Source organism: Cydia splendana, chromosome 9, assembly GCF_910591565.1.
Source record: "Cydia splendana chromosome 9, ilCydSple1.2, whole genome shotgun sequence".
NCBI lineage: Eukaryota > Metazoa > Arthropoda > Insecta > Lepidoptera > Tortricidae > Cydia > Cydia splendana.
This window is the reverse complement of record NC_085968.1, coordinates 1,247,584-1,267,138: the sequence shown is the minus strand read 5'-3', so window position 1 is coordinate 1,267,138 and position 19,555 is coordinate 1,247,584. Positions and strand designations below refer to the sequence as shown.

Here is a 19,555-nt window from a genome sequence, read left to right as displayed (position 1 = left end):
ACTTGATGCTGACTGTACCATTTTCCCTTAGATTCTTCACATATTTTAGCACATTTCCAAACTCACCACAACAACAGTAACAGTGATAGCAGTGGACACAGCCGCGCAGGCACATCCTCGCCTGATCTGCCTCTTCCTTGACAGCTTGAGAAACTCCGCCGTCTGCGAATCTATGGTCTTGTACAATCCAAATTGGCGCAATCTGCTGCTGCCCTCACTAGACATGGTCACATCACTACCATCACTAATGTCACGCCAAGATACTACCTGGCAGGCAACGTTAACTTTTTTTTGTCGCTGGCAGTTGAGCGAGTTTTTTTTTAAGAAAAAAATTGTGGACGTCATGCGCGGACGGTGTTCGCGATAGTGTGGCGCGAGGAAATGTGTTGATGTTTTCTTTGAGATTGTTTTGGGATGGCCGTGTTGGTTGTCGATAAAGTGAAAGTAAGGTTTTTTTGGGGAGGGATGTGTATGATGCTATTGCGCAGGGTTTAAGGTATTCCACCCATCCAATTTCTTTGTCCAATGTGTATTGCGTAATGAGACGCATTGACATATATTGGACAAAGAAACTGGACAGGTGGAATACCACCCTAGACAGGAGCCGGAGTTTTGTACCAGAGGTGCGAGCCACCTTAGGGGCTCGTAAGGGCAAGACAACCGCGAAAACTTTCTTTCATGCAATAAGTCGACGTAAAGGTTAGGAAACCCTGTTTCAAATTGTAACTGTCCAAAACACGGAAGTGAGTTTGAGTGTTCGGCTTTATTTTTGAGAAAAAATAATTTGGAAGTTTTCATCCATACTTTTTTTAAAATCAAATTCCCTATCGACTGGATTTTTTTAATAGCGCATTAAGCAAAATGTCCCTCTTTTCTCGATTTGGGATCAGTGTGCGTTGAGAACTACGGGTCTAGGCTGGAGCTACGCCCAGGAATTGCCGGTATCTAAATTTTCAAGCGAATCGCAAACAAATTAGAACATAGGTATACGAAGGAAGTCGCACAGCAACTAAAAACAATTGGAACCCCTGATGTAGGTAACAACACAGCTAATTAAAGATTTACTTAAGTGAAATAACTGGGAAAAATCCATTACAATTACAATAAAACAGCTAGAGATAATTAAACTTTATTTTTGTTGCTGTACTTGCCATAGAAGAAGGTAAACAGGGCAAAAACTATTCAAATCGACCTAAAACCTAACAATGCAGTACCGGAGACAACCCACAACCGTGTGATGTGGCGCAAAAATACTAGGAGTGCTGACCCCAAGTAAAATGGGATAAAAACCAGGACCAAGAAGAAGAGAAGATAATTAAACACTAGCAGAATTATTTTCAAGATTTATCGATATGGATACATTCGATAATGATGTGTAATGCACATCACTAGATCTCATATGCGCGCCGGAGCGCAGCAGGCACGGCGCGCTTGACAGGTGAAACGACCTGCCCGTACCGTACCATCAGATAGGATCTGATCTTCTCCGCCATCTCGCGGTGGTCTATCTACTCTTATTATATTTTATGTTTATTTTATTTATTTAACATTTTGAATCAGGCAACAAGGCCCATCGTTGAGTGTGCTCAGAGCATAAAAAGGTCAACCACGGCGTTGCATGAACAAGAGATTTCCTTTGGCAGGATTGGTCCTTAGGACCCAAGGATGGATTTAAGAAGTGGAGCCACCCAGATTTTTGATGCAGGGGGGGGGGGGGGGGGGGGGTTAAGCGTCTGCGACGTCTGAGGTTAATAATTCTTTAAGAAGTTTAGTATCATTTTCAACTAAATCAAAGATTTCATCGAAGTCGGTTCAGCGTTTATTGATTTCCCATACAATCCTACACCTTACCTTTCATTTTTAAGGTATGTTTTTGGAATAAAAACTATCCGATGTTCTTCCCGGGGACTCAAACTATCTCTATACCAAATTTTATCTAAATCGGTTCAGCGGTTATTGAATCCCCATACAAATTTCCTCCTCCCTTTTCACACCCTTAAGGGATGACTTATGAGATTAAAAGTATGCTATGTTATTCCCTGGGACTCAAACTATCTCTGTACCAAATTTTAACTACATTGGTTCAGCAGTTTAAGCGTGAAGAGGAATTAAAAAAAAAGTATTTTTTCATATTTTATTGTGTTTTTACTTCGGAATGGTGTCAATATGATATCAGAAATGAATTCGATACCCCCGATTTATACGAAAACGATACCAAACTTGGCCTAGTAGCTTAAATGATACAGATATCAAGATCAAGTTGAGAGCCCCCCCCCTAAAAATTTACATCAAAAATCTCGGTGGCTCCACTTCTTGAATCCATCCTTGGGTCCTAAGGACCAATCCTGCCAAAGGAAATCTCTTGTTCATGCAACGCCGTATGTTAGGCCCAGCACCATCCGCTACCATATTACAAATACCTTACAGACTAACATATACATATGCATTTTTATAAACTTAAAAAACTAAACACTATTTAACCGACAAAACGGCGTGGCTTCGTTGAATAGTCTTGTCTTGTGTCGGATTCGGCAGTTTGCCCCGGAACCTCCGAAACACGACACCCTTCGGCCAGAAGTCGGCGCACTCGATGGTCCCCTGCAGCACGAGCACGTGCAGTCGTCCAGTATATGCACGTGCTGAGTGGATGTTACAATGTTACTATCTAGTGGCCCCTTATGCGATGGTTAAGCAAAGGTACACTCGCCATCAGATATATAGGAGCGGCCGAGGTGCTCAAAAATATCTGAACACGCACTCTAACGCCCTTGGCAATAGAAGCGTGTTCAGCGGGCGCAGCACGGTTCCATTTTTATCGCCTGTCACTATGGGCGTCCCTATCGCACTTACATACTTGTTAGAACGTGACAGGCATGGTGACAATCGATAATAATGCGACCGTGCTACCGCCGCAGATATTTGTGAGCGCCTTGGCCTCACGGATAGGTAGGTATATCTGATGGCGACATTGGCGATTGTACCTAATCACTGAAACATTAAAAGTGATCAAGTTAAGTGAATCACCTCAAAATCTGTATGGTTAAACACCTACCATACAGACGTGACTCGGTTAGAGATAGAGGAAAACAATAGGAAGGTGTCTATTTATAAACAGACTTTAAACAGGGACAGGGAGGGACTTTTTAGACAAGGAGAGAGATTTTAAGGTCAATGTGAGAAGAGTCTGTCCATGGTCTAATAAAACATGGTCTTCCATTCCCAGAGTGACACGCGATTACGTCACAATAACATTGCCACTTTATTTCAACATAACATGTTACATGGGTACGTTATACCTATGGTTAATAAGTTAAAATATTTCTTTATAATTTTATAATTTTCATTTATATGTATTTTAGCTTAAATTTTACAATAACACGTCATTTTTAATTACTCGTTAGCAATATCTTCCGATTCACGAAAGAAATTTCAGACTTTCGGGTAATTCTGTTTATACTACTGGCAACACAGGATAGCGCTGTGGACATTTGACAATTCGGATCTAGATAACTTCATGCCCTGACCGTCATCCTTGTCGAACGCGTGTTAATTGTTATTTCCTTCTCGCTCAGTGTCAGCAGTCGCAGTGTTTTCCAAACTTTTCACGTCGTAAGCTTGGTAATTAATGTGTAACTGTGAATTAGTTTTTTAAACGTTTGTCTTGTATAGATAAATAAAGTTTAATTTAATACATTAGATTTGTTTTATTTTACTATGTTTCTACATGAATAACTTAAAATTAATGCCGTTAAAATAATTTTCACCATTGGTTAAAATTCTCCCACATTTCAAAGTTTGAGAACCTGTAAACAGCATGATGACGTAGGCGCGTGTCAGTTAGGTCATACGCGAATCTCGGAATGGAGTACCAGGCGGAGTATATTATTATACCATGAGTCTGTCTATCAGGTAAGACAGTCTACAAGCTTTCTCGTCGCTTCTAACTCTGCGTTTGTCCACATCTTCGACTAATGGCTCCTCTACACGATGGGCCATCATACTGGCCCATTAAGACGGGCCAGCGTGTAGAGGGTACTGGGGTCGGATGGCCTATGGCACGGCGGGATGGCGATGGGATGGCCATGGTTCTCTGGTTCATGGCTCTGTCACTGTTAGGCCGGAGCCCCACTGCTGTGCACGCTATGTACACGACCCACGTTCCTATACAAAATTTCGTGGGCTTGCCCACGGTTTGTATTAAAACATGGGCCGTGGATGTAGCGTGCGCAGCAGTGGGGCTCAGGCCTTAGTCTAAATACCTACCTATACGACTTCTGAAGAAAAGGGTTATGTCTTTAGCTTCAGCTCTAATTTAACTTACATCATTACACGGTAGCTTTTGTTTAAAAACAGTTTAAACCGATTTCTAGCCGTTAATATACATTAATACATTCGACACGGCGCAAAAGTGATGAGTAATCGCATGTAATTCGTTATGCCGACTGGGCATAGTAGAGAAGAAAACAAGTAGTTTATCTAATTTATGTAGTCCATCCACCAAAGACATACGACACAAGTTTCAAACTTGCCAAAGAGTCCAAGAAAGAAGCATACTAAACTTTTAAAAACTAGACAGAGTGAGGAACACAAAAAAGAATGAAATGAAATGAAAAATTGTATTATTTATTACAAGCAACTAGTGGCCCATACATAAATACCTTAAAACTAGCATACATATTATAAAAATATATTTTAAAACTAAACACTACAAATCACATTATGGCTGCGATGCATTACGCAACCCCGCAGTGTCAGGGAGCCGGCCGCAGGACCGCCGGAACTTGACACCCTTTGGCCAAAATTCCTCCTTGGTGAAGGTCGTTAGATGTTCAGTCGGAACGCTCACCACAAACGAATTAAAATTCGCATTGTGTCGAGATTCCAACTTCGCGATCCTCAGGATGAGCGACCAAAAATGGACCAAACGTGTGACACTTTGGAAAGGGCCACAAGGAAAAAGAGAATCTGGCAGACCAACCACAAGATGGGTCGATGACGTCACCGACACCATACCGCACAAATGGCAAGAGGTAGCGCAGGACCGCTCAGAATGGCGGAGGCTGGGGGAGGCATTTACTCGCAAAGAGGTCCACCAATCATAGTGATAATAATTACGTTTTTTTTTATAAAATTAATAATTAAGTGTGTTAGCTATAATTTAATATCTTTAAGTATTGTTCATATGTGGAATTAAAGGCTTTTTTTAATTTTAATTTTTTTATTTATTTATGTAGGCTGTCTAAGCTGACTTTTTGCACCAACTTAAACAGAGTAAAGCGTGAGAGGGAGTTAGAGTCAGACCAAGAAAAGTCTGCAGCAGATTTGATAGCCCACGCAGTGCACGTGTTATTTTAAACGTCAAACTTCTATGAAATTATGACGTATAAATGCACGTATAAATGCACTGCGTGGGCTATCAAATCCGCTGCAGACTTTTCTTGGTCCGACTCTAGTTGTTTTTTTTAACTCGTTCCAGACTTATAATCGTAATACATATAACATACCGCATATTTTATATTTATATACCTACATTAATTGCGTAAGTCAAAATACCAAAAAATCGAAGACAGTTACAAAAGTAACAATTAGAACACCTTATCACTATTTATTTAGGTCTAGTCTAGATATCCTCGTAAAACCCAGGTCACCCGGGGCATTATTTTTGAATTGGTTTGTGGGGCTTTAGCTTGTGAAATTGAAAGAAAGTTCCCAACTTTCTTTTATTTCTATAGGAGTTCAAAACTCGATTTAAATTGTATTTGCGCCAAGTCAACCAAGCGAGGTGTAACTTGAGTACAGTCAAAACTTAAATACAGTCAAGTGTGCACTCATTATCATACTCAAAAATATGACCCATAACTCTTATGTCAGCAAATAAAGAACTATGGGACACATTTTTAAAGTAAGTTGTATGCACCCATATTTTTACACTTGACTGTAAGTACACCACAATACCTTACCTACTATGAAAAGAAACTACTGTTTATTCGTATACTCTGCTCTCTCTAATGCGGGCAACCGCAGTACAGAAGCATAATACTGTCTATAATTGATATGTTCGGCTGGAGATATCGCATGCTTTTTACTGTTTTTACTACTAATAACGCGGAAAAATGCAATTACGAAAGTGCTTGTCTTTATTTTTTGGGCCGATTTTTATTTTGGCGCCGCATTTTTTTTAGAATTCGTAAAAATTTGGGTTGTTTATTAAAAAGCTTCTCATTTTAAGCAGAATAAATACGAACTCAAAACTTGCCTGAAAAAAAATATCGTGGATTATTTTTTAAATAAACCGGTGAAATTGCGCTTAGGGATAAGGACCACTAGATATATCTACCAAATTTTATATATATGAAGAAATAGAAGAAGAAGAAATGCATTTTATATAAGAAAAGCTTATCCATACTTCCATACTTAATATTATAAAAGGAAGTCTGTCTGTCTGTCTGTTACCTCTTCACGCTTAAACCGCTGAACTGATTTAGATGAAATTTGGTATAGAATTGTTTGAGTCCCGAGGAAGGACATAGGATAGTTTTTATCACAGAAATCAGCCCTTAAAGGGGTGGAATTTTGTATGCAACTGCACAACAAACTTTGTCAATAGGAACTGTCCCGCCTGCGCGTTGTAGCAACGGCGCTGGTGCACGATTTAGTTGAAATTTGGTTATAATAAGAAATACTTTAAGGGGTCATCCATTAATTACGTCACACGAATTTCTAGGTTTTTTTACCCCTCCCCCCCTCCTTGTCACACTTGGTCACATTTGGCAAACCCCTCCCCCCTGGTGTGACGTCACATTTCTTCAACGAAATCGGCAAATATTTATTTAATATTTTATCAAAATATTTTTGACAAAAGAAATATTAGTAATATTATAACCCAAAACTGATTAAGAAATAAAAATAACCAAAAAAACGATTATCGTTTCAAAAACTTGTTATTTAAATGATAATTACCGTATAAAATAATTTAAATACATTTTCGGTTACTGATGAACAAACATCGGATTCTAGGGGGCAAATTGTATGACGGATATTGATCCCGTCATTCAATTTGCCCCCTAGAATCCGATGTATGCTGATGGAGTTAAAGTGACGTCACAAAGTTTATGACTCCCCCCTCCCCCTTGTCACAACATGTCACATTTTCTTGACCCCCTCCCTCCCCCTAAACGTGTGATGTAATTAATGGATGACCCCTAATGCCACTACAACGTACATGAAAAAAAAGAAAGGCATGCAGACATAAAAGACATTTGGACGCTAAAATAGGATCCCCACTCAGCATAATGCCGCGGCGAACCGTGGCGCTGGTTTTCTGTGGGGACCTGACTTAAGTTGATGGCGACACGTACGCCAACAACACACAAATAAATTTATCATCATCATCATCATCATCATTCAGCCTATATACGTCCCACTGCTGGGCACAGAGGCCTCTCACTCGCAAGAGGGCTTGGGCTATAGTCCCCACGCTGGCCCAATGCGGATTGGGGACTTCACATATACCTTTGAATTTCTTCGCGGATGTATGCAGGTTTCCTCACGATGTTTTCCTTCACCGAAAAGCAAGTGGCAAATATCAAATGATATTTCGTACATAAGTTCCGAAAAACTCATTGGTACGAGCCAGGATTTGAACCCGCCCGAAATAAATTTACATTAATATAAAGTACACATATATATGTAACAACAAAATAGAAAATCGGTCCTTTTAAGGTTAGCCCATATAAGGGTTCCGTAGTCAACTAGGAACCTATGTATAGCTGCGCCATGTCCGTCTGTCTGTCTGGTCGCCCGCCTCGCCCGCGGCTTTGCTTCGTGATATTCATCGAAAGTTGCAATTTGGCATGGATAAGTCGCCTGTAGTACAGTCGGACCCAGATAACGAGGGTTAACTGGTAGAGAATGCCTTCTGGCATTAAGTTCGCCTTTTGTACAATTTTTACTGTGAAATAAAGTTAAATAAATAACACTGCGTGGCATTTTAAATGACAAACTGTGGCAATGTACAGTCGCCATCATATATATCGGAGCGGCCAAGGTGCTCAAAAATATCTGAACACGCACTCTAACGCCTTGACAATAGAGGCGTGTTCAGATATTTGTGAGCACCTTGGCCGCTCCGATACATCTGATGGCGACTGTACAGTCGAGTGTAAAAATATTAGTGCATACAACTTACTCGAAAATATGACCCATAGTTCTTAATTCGCCGACATAAGAGCTATGGGACATATTTTTGAGTAAGATGTGTGCACACATTTTTACACTTGACGTACCTAATAGATATGAGCGCCGATAGGCATTTAGCCGGCGGCGGCGCGCCGGTCAAAATCGGTCGGCGGCGGCGGCGAATCGGCGGCGTGGCCTTGAAACACCTTTGATTAATGAAAAAGAATTCACACCAAAATTTTGCCGAATTTACACGTTTTTGCTGTAAGAAAGTTATAAAATAAGTGCATTTTTCAATTGCAAGCAAAATTTATTGAATAAAGGTACGAAAAAAGTTTTATATAGTATAAACGGTATCGAGCGGCATCAGAGGCGGTCTTAATCTTGGCGAAGCCCTGGCCGGAAGATCTTTGCGAGGTCCTTATCTATTGTGCTAAGTAAAAAGTAGCGGATTGACTGTATCAGGGAAACATCTGGTCGACTGTCCAAAGAGCCGAAGTGAGGAAAATCAAGCTCCGTTATTAACCAATATCGACCCAACAAACCGGTTTATGTCAAAAAGTGAGGCCCAAGGCCGAGCTCCACCTAACACCGAAGACCAGATTCCGACGCCTTCCCATCCGAGGCCAGAGGCTGAGCTGCAGGTAAGCATACAGCTTAGAATCGAACGCCAAGTGTGAGCTTGGCTGACGGCCGAATGCGCGGAGTGCCGATTACGGCGCGCTTCTGTGCGAGGCCGAAGGCCAAGCTGCAAGAGGACAGAGCTTGGAATTGGTCCAGTGTAAGCAAGACCGAAGGCCGATAAAGACCGTGGCCACAGTGTTAAAGACCTCTGGGGCTCTCCTGTAGGTGCATTCGTGCGAGGCCAAAGGCCGTGCTGCAGTGGAGCTAAGATTGGAGAAGAACCAAGCATTTTAAAAGCGAGGCCAAAAGTTACGCTCCAAACAGGGCCGAAAACTTGGAGGTTCAGATAGCAGCTTACTTCTATGCGAGCGATGCGAGGCCAAAGATTGGTCTGCGAGAGAGCAAAGCTTGAAATTTGAACAATTGCCAAGCTTAAAATGAGACCTGATTCCGTTTCCGATGCCTTCCGTGCAAAGCCAACGGCCGGACCTTTGGGCGTGAAAACGCTTAATATCTGAAATTTACCCCCTTTTACACCTTTTTAAGACATTTAAACCATGCTTGCAATAATTGAATTCGCGGTGAATGACGGATGAGCTAGCCAGCTGGCAAAATTAGTCATTACACTAGTAGCGCGGTTACCAAACAGAAAAGTTTGAATTTACCATCGATATTTTAGAATTATATGGACCTAAAATACCTTTTGAATGTCTATAAGCTATTCAGACTGGCGCCGTTAAAGATCTAAACTAGATAAAATATATATTATCTGATTCTGAAAGTAGTAGTATCTAACAAGGTCACGCCGATGCCACGCCGATAGGGCAGCGTCGGCGGCGGCGGCGCGTAAATTTTGTCGGCGGCGGCGGCGCGCCGGCGCGGCGCTCATATCTAGTACCTAATCATTTATTAAATTAAATTAAATAATTATTTATTTCAGAAATTAAATTTATATATATTTATAAATATTATATTTTTCCTTTTTTAGGGTTCCCTACCTCAAAAGGAAAAAACGGAACCCTTATAGGATCACTCGTGCGTCTGTCTGTCTGTCCGTCTGTCACAGCCTCTTTTCTCGGAAACTACTGGACCAATTAAGTTGAAATTTGGTACACATATGTAAATTAGTGACCCAAAGAAGGGCATGTTTTTTTATAATTTTAAAATACATAAGTTCGAAGTTATTTAAGAAAGTAGCCAAAAAATTACCCCCCCCCCCCCCCCTTTATCTCCGAAACTACTGGTTCTAAAATTTTGAAAAAAATACACCAAATAGTTCTTTACCTATAGAAATGTGCAGTCAAGTGTGAGTCGGACTTATGTACGGAACCCTAGAAACGCGAGTCCGACTCGCACTTGGCCGGTTTTTTTTTTCTTTTTATTGACGTCTGTGTTTACAATTTATAAATTGCCATAATATATTAGTAGTAGGTATTTATGTCTTTATTTAGGTATTTATTTGTATGAAAATATGACGTCTATAATGTAATGACCCTCCCCTCTCCCAATCAAATCGGTGCAAAGTTAGCTTGGACGGACTCTATTGAAGACTAAGGGTCGGTTGCACCAAACCGTCTGTCACATTGATGTATAAAATCTCAGGACTGGCCTTACGGGTAATAAGAATGGGGCCAGTGCAGCGGTGTGACACCGCTACAACGCGATTGGTCGATGAGTTCGCATCACGCGCGCGATTGGTTGATCAGTTCGCATCACGCGCGCGATTGGTCGCAACTAGCTGCGTTAGGCTGCGCGATTGGCTCGAATTGGTGAGTCACACCGCTGAACTAGTACCATTTTTAGTGCCCGTAAGGCCAGTCCATAGATATAATACGTCAATGGTCTGTCACCGTTAAAGCGTTCGCTAAATTTTATTGAATGGGAAGTTTCATAGATCACTGCTGCGTGGCGTTGATCGGTCTGTTAACGGTGGTTGGTGCAACTGGCCCTTAGTTGATTGACTACTTTATTGACTAGCATGTAATAGGCCTGTTGCAAGTAACAAAGAATCATGGAAATAATGGTTTCAACGAAACATATATGTTAATATGATTCTAAAAAATGGCCCAATCTCAGTATAAACTGAAGGATTATTAATATATTCAATAAAATAAAAGTGCAAAATTCTCCAATCGGCCATTTTTACTGAAACGCCAATCAGAAACGTTCCAAACAGTGACGTCATCAATCCATAACATATTTCTTAGAGCAACATAGACAACCTCATTGACCGAAATCTATACGTGGGCACCAAAGAGTTCGAAAGGTGCAAAAAAAATGTTATTTCGCCACTAAACATTTATTACGTCACAAAAATATTATTACACGATATAAAGTAGATATCTATTTGTTATTACTTAAATAAAATGCTAAATAATACGATATTTCAACAACAAACATTTTTAATTATTTGGCTGAATGGAACTATCATTGCCATGTTGGCTGTCGTAACTAGAAAAAATGAAAAATTAAAAAGTAAAACCGGCGTTCGGTGATTTTCACTCAAAATGTACATGTATCTAAATAATTCATCTTAAACTGCAACCGTGTGAGAGTTTTTGTGTAAAATGAGTTATTGTGATAAATTTTTGTAATGTATTTATCATCCCTAATCGTAATATATGGTGCTGAATTAACAATATCATTCGGATTCAAGGGAAATTCGTAACTGTAAGTATGTAAACAATATCTACCACCCTACCACCAACTAAATAATGACGTCACAAATGGCATGCGAGGCGTTTTCGCGCGAAGTTTAAACTAGCTATAATAAAATGCAATTATCTATGTTAAATCTTATGAGTATAACTGAAATATAGTGTTTTTCGGAACTAATACAAGTGTACCGACGATATTAAAAGGGTTTTCAAAATTTGTCATCAGGCCTATTACCATAGGCGTTGACTTTTACGAAATAAATTTATCATCATAAATATGTCTAATCGCGTATTCCGATCAGTATCGGCACCGGCGAGGTGTGACGGCTGACGGTGATGTATCGGCTCTCTTCCTATACAAAAACGATTTAGTCCGAGATCTAACCACAATTTTATTATAATCACAGAATAAGTAATAGTGTTTTAAACAGAATCAAGAAAAACACGCTCCATCCCGCCACGAATGCAATTACTAGGTACATCCCACGGCGGCAGGTTGGGGGCTGTTCATTAATTGCGTCAGAGCTGTTTCCCACTGACGTCCAGTTTTTTGCGGGTACGGTTTTTGCAGGATCCCGCAAACAGAATCCTCGTGTGAAAGTTACTATATTAGCACCTATACTACTAAAACGGGATCCTGCAAAAAACCATACCCGCAAAAAACTGGACGTCGGTGGGAACCAGCTCTCAGGTGTTCTGATCCTTTTTTCTCGCATTTTTATAAAAAAAATTGCCAGAAAAAAAAATACGTGATATTTGCCGACAAAAACTTTACAAGATAGCATATATTTGCAAAATTTGTATAGGTGCCGCCGTGACCCCCCCGCCGGTTAGAGGATTACGTCGTCGGTCGATTCGAGTTGGACATCTTAGGCTACACTGGTTGTAGTCGTGGATAACAACGTAAGTTTGCATTATTTCAAGAATTTTAAAAATCAGCGGGCATATGAGGGACTCGTTTACCAACGTGATAACAGCATAAACTGAATAATGATATGATAATAGTCTTTCTATCGAGCGGTATCAAATATTACAAACAATAGCAATCAAGCAATATATTCAAAATACCTAATGAACGTACAACACTCTCAGTCGGATCTCGTACTACGTTAGTTTAATAACGCTTACGCAACACGAGGAGAAAATGCGACAGTTCGTCAAGCGTCGCCGGGTGAAAATCATATGCATTAGTGACCATTGTATACATTGTGCACTCTCTGGGATGAGATTGTTTAGGTAGGTACCTACAGGAACAGATGTAGTGCATAATTTAAATTCCGTGAAAATACGATGGAAAACAATAGGGTATTATACTGTATTTAAAATAAATTATTTTGCACCATGCATGAAATAAAGCAGTGTTTATTAGAAAAACACAGATAGGAGTTATTTTTAAACACAAGTTCTATTTAATAAATCGGATAGAAATATAAAAAGTAGGTGAGTTGACCGTGACGTCACGATGTAATGTTTCATATAAATTCCAATTGACTCTACTTTTTTAGAACTGTCAAAACGAGTTGCTAATACTCGTTTTGACAGTTCTAAAAAAGTAGAGTCAAACCGAGAAAAGTCTGCAGCGATTTTGATAGCCCACGCAGTGCAAGTGTCATTTTAAATGTCAAACTTCTATGAAATTATGACTTGTAAATAACACTTGCACTGCGGGGGCTATCAAAATCGCTGCAGACTTTTCTTGGTGTAACTATAACTGATTTGACTAGTAGGAAAATACCCTATTGTGCACTACATCTACATTATGGGCGACCCCACACTAGCGGCTCCCGAGCGTCGGCGGCTAGTCTACTCTATGGCTGCTGCTCGACGCAACGTTGGCGCAACTGCGCAGCGACGACGCTCAAAAGACGCTAGTGTGGGGTGGCCCATAGCGCTTTATGAGGTCTGAGGCTCTGAGCTGAGGCCCTACCGCCAAACGACATTTCTTTATCTGCCTCTCTATCGCTCGGATATGCAAGATCAAGACTTTACACCTCTTCTTTTAATCACTCTTTGTTCTGGACTGACATAATATAATGACCATGATAGACCATGGAATTTGAACAGGGAATAAATTAAAAACAGATTTGTATAAAAACGCATTAAACTTATTTATTTAGGTATACCAACTTAATAAGTTTAATAACTAAGGCACTTATTATTATGAATACACTAAAATAAATGTCAATGGGAAAATGAGGATATACATAGTTCGCTCGAAGATTATTATTTTTATTTTTTGATTTTGCATAATGATGTTAGTTAATTTTGAAGTGTTTTTAAGTAGGTACATAGAAATTCAAACTAATGGACTTGTTGATAAAAGCTTCCTAACTGTCAATGCTAATATTGCATATGAACGCGAAATTCTAATTTCCTATGGCAGGTCAACCATACATTTTTTAACTTTTGCCGCCTTTTTCCGCTGACAAAGTTGGTATGCCAGAGCCCGAGTACACATTATAATATAGGTTATACACCGTGTTTTTATTGAATTCCGTTAACTTCGGGATATGGTTAAGTACGTTTAAGTGCCACTTGCACCATCCCACTAACCCGGGATTAACCGGTTAAACCGTTAATCCAGTGTCAAATTGTATTGGTAACCATGGTAACTCCAGGTTTAACCGGTTAACCCCGGGTTAGTGGAATGGTGCAAGTGGCCCTAAGAGAACTAAATGGCATAGTTAATAAAAAAAAAATCATTACTTTTCTTATGTAAAAAAAATTAAGTTTAAAAAGTAATTAAATGTAGCATATAGCGTTGTGTAACACGGGCATTACATTTAACTCAACCAAACAATTGAAATCTGTGACATATCAATGTTATTTCGATTTCGAACATCGATCGACCGAGATTGTACTTAAGTTTAGTAGCAAATGTATGAACTCATTCTAAACACTAATCAATATGTAAACCGGCCCTAAGGCAAGTGTACACGCTTGTAGAGGCCTTATAGGAAAAAAATAAATTATTGATTATCTCCGAAATGGAGTTAATTAGAACATCGGTGTCTTTGAGAAAGTTACTTGATTTAAGCTCAGGAATGCACCCTTGAAATTAACGGAAATAAAAAAAAACACGGTGTATGTACTGTACAGTCAGCAGCAAAAGGTGCTAAGCGGGCGAGGTGTTCTAAAAGATCTTGACGTGACTTTATGATAAAAAATAAGATTAATAAGAGCGCGTCAAGGTAATTCTGAACACCTCGCCCACTTAGCAACTTCTACTGCTGCCTGTATGTATCCGTATACAGTGAAGTAGTGTTAATTGTCCAACGTTATTAATGTACCTAACATATATAAGTATTGTTATATAATTTTAAAATGTTGAATGTGTAGGAGTATTTTTCAAAAGGTCAAACATACACTATTTTTTCTTGAAATTTAACAATATTTAGTAAGATTCGCTTTGTTTTATTTTTCTGACATATCGATTTTACAAAGGCTGCTATTTAACTGATCACCAGATTTAATAAAATTTAATACCAAAAAAATCTATTTTACCACCCTAAAATCATGAATGATCACCAAAATTATAACACCATTTTAATGTGAAATGATTACCAATTTTATTACATTTTACTATCCTTTTAAAGGAAATGACACCAAAATAATCATTATTAACCCAAAAATAGTCAATGATTACCAAATTTCAATCCCCATTTTAATGTGAAATGATAACCAAATTTTTACATCTTGCTATCCTATTAAAGAAAATGACACCAAAATAATCATTGTTAACCCAAAAATAGTAAATGACCACCAAAATTAGAACTCCATTTTAATGTAAAATGATAACCAAATTTTTAAATCTTGCTATCCTATTAAAGCAAATGGCTCCAAAATAATCATTGTAAACGCAAAAATAGTAAATGATCACAAAATTGTAACCACATTTTAATTAAAAATGTGCAATCATTTAATATATCGTTATCCTATTAAATTAATTAATCCACTTCGTCACCTTTTTCTAGTAGCATTTTATTTCTGTAACAGTTGCAGTTCTAACCTAACCTAACCCACTTTTCTAGTAGCATTTTGTTTCTGTAAGGGTCGCAGTTCAAACCTAACCTAACCCACTTTTCTAGTAGCATTTCTTTTCTGCAAGGGTCGCAGTTCAAACCTAACCTAACCCACTTTTCTAGTACCATTTCGTTTCTGTAAGGGTCGCAGTGCTAACCTAACCTAACCCACTTAACTGATAGCAGTTTAACTTACTTTTCTAGTAGCATAACGAAATGCTACTAGAAAAGTAGATTAGGTTAGGTAGGTATGCGGTGCGGGCTACGGGGGGGTTGAGCGGGAGGGGCTAGTAATTTTGGCATCAGTTTACTTTATTTGGTAATATGTATAAATTTTTTGGTAATCATAGTGGTTTATTTAGGTGAAAATATCGCATTAATTTGGTCTTCAAGATTTGGTGATCATTAATGATTTTTGGTGATCATGCAATATATTTGGTATTTGAATACAATTTGAAGTGCAGTCATAATTAAAGTGGTGGTACTTTTGTATTTTTAGGCCTTATTTTTTTGGTGTTCAGTAATTTTTTTTGGTAAGCATGATTTTTTTATTTAGGGTACCAAAGTATTTTTTGGTGGTCATTATATTTGTAGCCTTTTACAAATGATGATACCCACATTTGGAAGTCTTAATTTTGATCCTTATAAAAAAAGTCTACACTTATCTTATCACAGTAAAATTCCTATTTTTTTTTAAAGTTAAAATCTCTAAATTCTGACCTCAATTGAAGGAGACTTTCTTCCTAACATCATCGGGGGTCATCCTCTTAACTTGCACCGTTTTGTACACGGGAACTTCGCCCTTATCGCCACCGTCGGCTGGTTCAGGCGAGGGCTTGCCGAGAGTAGCCCCCTGGGCGGACAGAAGGGCTATTTTCCTGCGCAGGTCGCGCACCTGCGCCGCGCTGGCGAGCTGCCCGGCGCCCAGGGACAGGACTTCGGCGCGGAGGCGGTCGCATTCCGTTCTGAGGGATAAATGTTGTATTCATTAGATACAATATCTGGGAGACCCGAGCTTTGCGAGTTTTCCAGAGATTAGACCTAGTAGCTAGATCGATTTTTCGCCCCCGAAAATCCCCATATTGCAAATTTCATCGAAATCTTTAGAGCCGTTTCCGAGATCCCCGAAATATATGAATATACTCTAGCTGAGTTATGCGCTCCGAGTAGCTTTCTTTTGTTATAGGTTATTGATAAGCTAAAGTCAGCCTTGAGATGACCAAGCACGGCAGGCAACCAGCCCGGCTCAGGGCGAGCAGGAGGCGAGACCTCACGTAAAGACGAACCAGCGCGACAACTCCTGCCGTTGCTCACTCAACTTGTCCAGCTGAGTTATGCGCTCTAAGTAGCTTTCTCTTCTAGAAGTTGTTGACAAGCTATAGTCTTACTTGAGATGATCAAGCACGGCAGGCAACCAGCCCGGCTCAGGGCGAGCAGGAGGCGAGGCTTCGCGTAATGATTTGAACCAACGCGATAATTCTCGCCGTTGGCGCTCACACAACTCCTCCAGCTGAGTTATGCGCTCCGAGTAGCTCTCTGTAAAAAAACATCGATTTAAATAGGTGCTAAATACATTCACCAAAAACCTTATAAAATATAAATCATAATACCTACATGAAATACATCTATCATAAGGCTAATGATGATAGTCCATGCTGCATTCGTAAAGTATATTGGTAGCTTAAACCTACTACCAGGGTGTGTAATGCTTAATATAATTATAAAAAAAATATCATACATTTGTTATAACGCCATTTGATATATTATTGTATGTTATAATGTAATTTTTATTATACGTTTCCTTTATTATATTGTGATTTCATCTAAACTGTCATTATTATAATGCCTAATGTAATATAATTTTCAAATAGTATATAGACATGTTTTATAATGACATTTGTTATATTATATTTTTGTATAACGTAATACTTCATACAATTTTATCAAATATAAATACATATATTGTATAACATTTTATGTAATATTTCATTTACTGATAACGTAAAGTTTTACATACTTTTTATAACTAGTACGCAGGCCTACTGCTTATGCTAGCTATTTTATTGTAGGGAGATCGCAGTTCTAACCTAACCTAACCAATTCCAAAAGACGAATAAAGTCTAAGGAAAAAACGTGCCTCGGAATTCAAGTAAAAGTCATTCTCGAATAGGTGGCGCACACACCTTCAGCGTATCCTCGGCTAGATGGCGTGACGACACCGTTTCATATTTAACAATTTTAACACATAGATATCAGTGAATGAACATGGATCAAAATGATATAAAAATTATACTAGTGGCTCTGTGAGCTGTAGATCTCGCGAGCAGAGCTTGAAATAACATGGTGCTAAGAGCTTTAAATACACCGTGTTTTTTTTGATTTCCGTTAATTTCAAGGGTGCATTCCTGAGCTTAAATCAAGTAACTTTCTCAAAGACACCGATGTTCTAATTAAGTCCATTTCGGAGATAATCCATAATCTATTTTTTTACTATAAGGCCTCTACAAGCGTGTACACTTGCCTTAGGGCCGGCTTACATATCGATTAGTGTTTAGAATGAGTTCATACATTTGCTACTAAACTTAAGTACAATCTCGGTCGATTGATGTACGAAATGACATTGATATGTCACAGATTTCAATTGTTTGGTTGAGTTAAATGTAATGCCCGTGTTACAACAACGCTATATGCTACATTTAATTACTTTTAAACAAAAAAAAAACAAAAAAGAAAACAAAAAAAAAATTTTTTTTTGAAAATTAACTATGCCATTTAGTTCTTATAAACGTACTTAACTATACCCCGAAGTTAACGGAATTCAATAAAAACACGGTGTATAGTAAATTAAAGAAAAACAATACGAAATTTATGTGTAAAAAAATACAAAAAGTTATAATATCCCAGCATACAATTACTGGGGATCGAACCCAGACCCTCTGTGCAAACAGAAAAAGCGAACGTTTACAAACTGAGCCAAATAGTTCTTAGATGGGTTGACGAAATTTAGCTACTCCTTCTCAAATTAAAATTAGTTAAAATTAAATATCTAAATACCGCCTAAACCAGCGATAATTTTTTTCTGCATTTTTTGCTATTAACTCTGTAAACATGTTTTAAAAAGAAAAAAGTCTTATGATATCGATACGACTATTTGTTTAGGCGCCAGGTATCACGACTCCGCCATTTTTAAAAATTTCCAAAAACCGGATTGACAAAAAAAAATTATTTAGTCATAAAATTCGGTCACAAAATTTCACGAGAATCGGTTAAGAATTGCGACCTGTAGAGGAGAACATCCGGACATACGAAAGCAAAATGCCCGAGTCAAAACATAGACCTTCGCTTCGCTTCGGTCAAAAATCATTTATCCATATATATACATTTTTTGATAACTTTATACGTTTTCATTTTGAGTTTTAGTCGTGTGTTGATAGATGGCAGTAAATTTACAGTGACTACAAAATTTACAATGACAGGACCCCTCTATACTATCTATTCTTTTTGCCAATTCTTTCACGGTTTTCGTTCTGCGGGAGCCGCAGTTCAAACCTAACCTAAACCACTTTTTTGCTAGAGTATTTTATTCTACGGAGGGTCAAAGTTCTAACCTAACCTAACCCTCCTATTGTTAGGTAGTTATTCGTTTGTGCGGAGTCACAGTTCCAACTTAACCTAACCCATTTATGTCATGCAACTATTATGCCACACAAATAATTATGTGATTTGACTTGTTATAACAAATAATATGCTTTAGAGTATGTAATTATTATGACAATGTATATTAGACAAAGTGTAAATATACCTTATGACCATTATACCAATAATAACATTATGTATACCGTTAATTAGGTATTACGGTAGTATGCCATTTATTACGTTATTCAAAATAACGATATATCAAACTATAATATATGAAAAGTATTTATAACAAATGTAATGCACCCCTACTACCAAATGATTGGCTGTTGAATTATTGGCTCCTGTTTTTATAAGAGATACTGCCTAAGATGTAAAGTCCAACATGTATTTTTACGACAAATCAATATTTTTTAAGAATCATCAATAAATTACTTT

At 38.4% G+C, this 19,555-nt stretch overlaps 1 protein-coding gene across 1 annotated transcript in view; it reads right to left on the bottom strand.

The window, feature by feature from the left end:
• The window catches only part of LOC134793369 (protein Spindly), a 54,219-nt gene that overhangs the window by 28,495 nt on the left and 6,169 nt on the right, over positions 1-19,555 (bottom strand). The window contains exons 5-6 of the mRNA XM_063764931.1: positions 16,870-17,017; positions 16,202-16,446 (exon numbers count right to left, since the gene is read on the bottom strand). Of these exons, the coding sequence (XP_063621001.1) occupies positions 16,203-16,446; positions 16,870-17,017 (392 nt within the window). The 3' untranslated portion in view covers position 16,202. The remainder of the gene's footprint in view (positions 1-16,201; positions 16,447-16,869; positions 17,018-19,555) is intronic.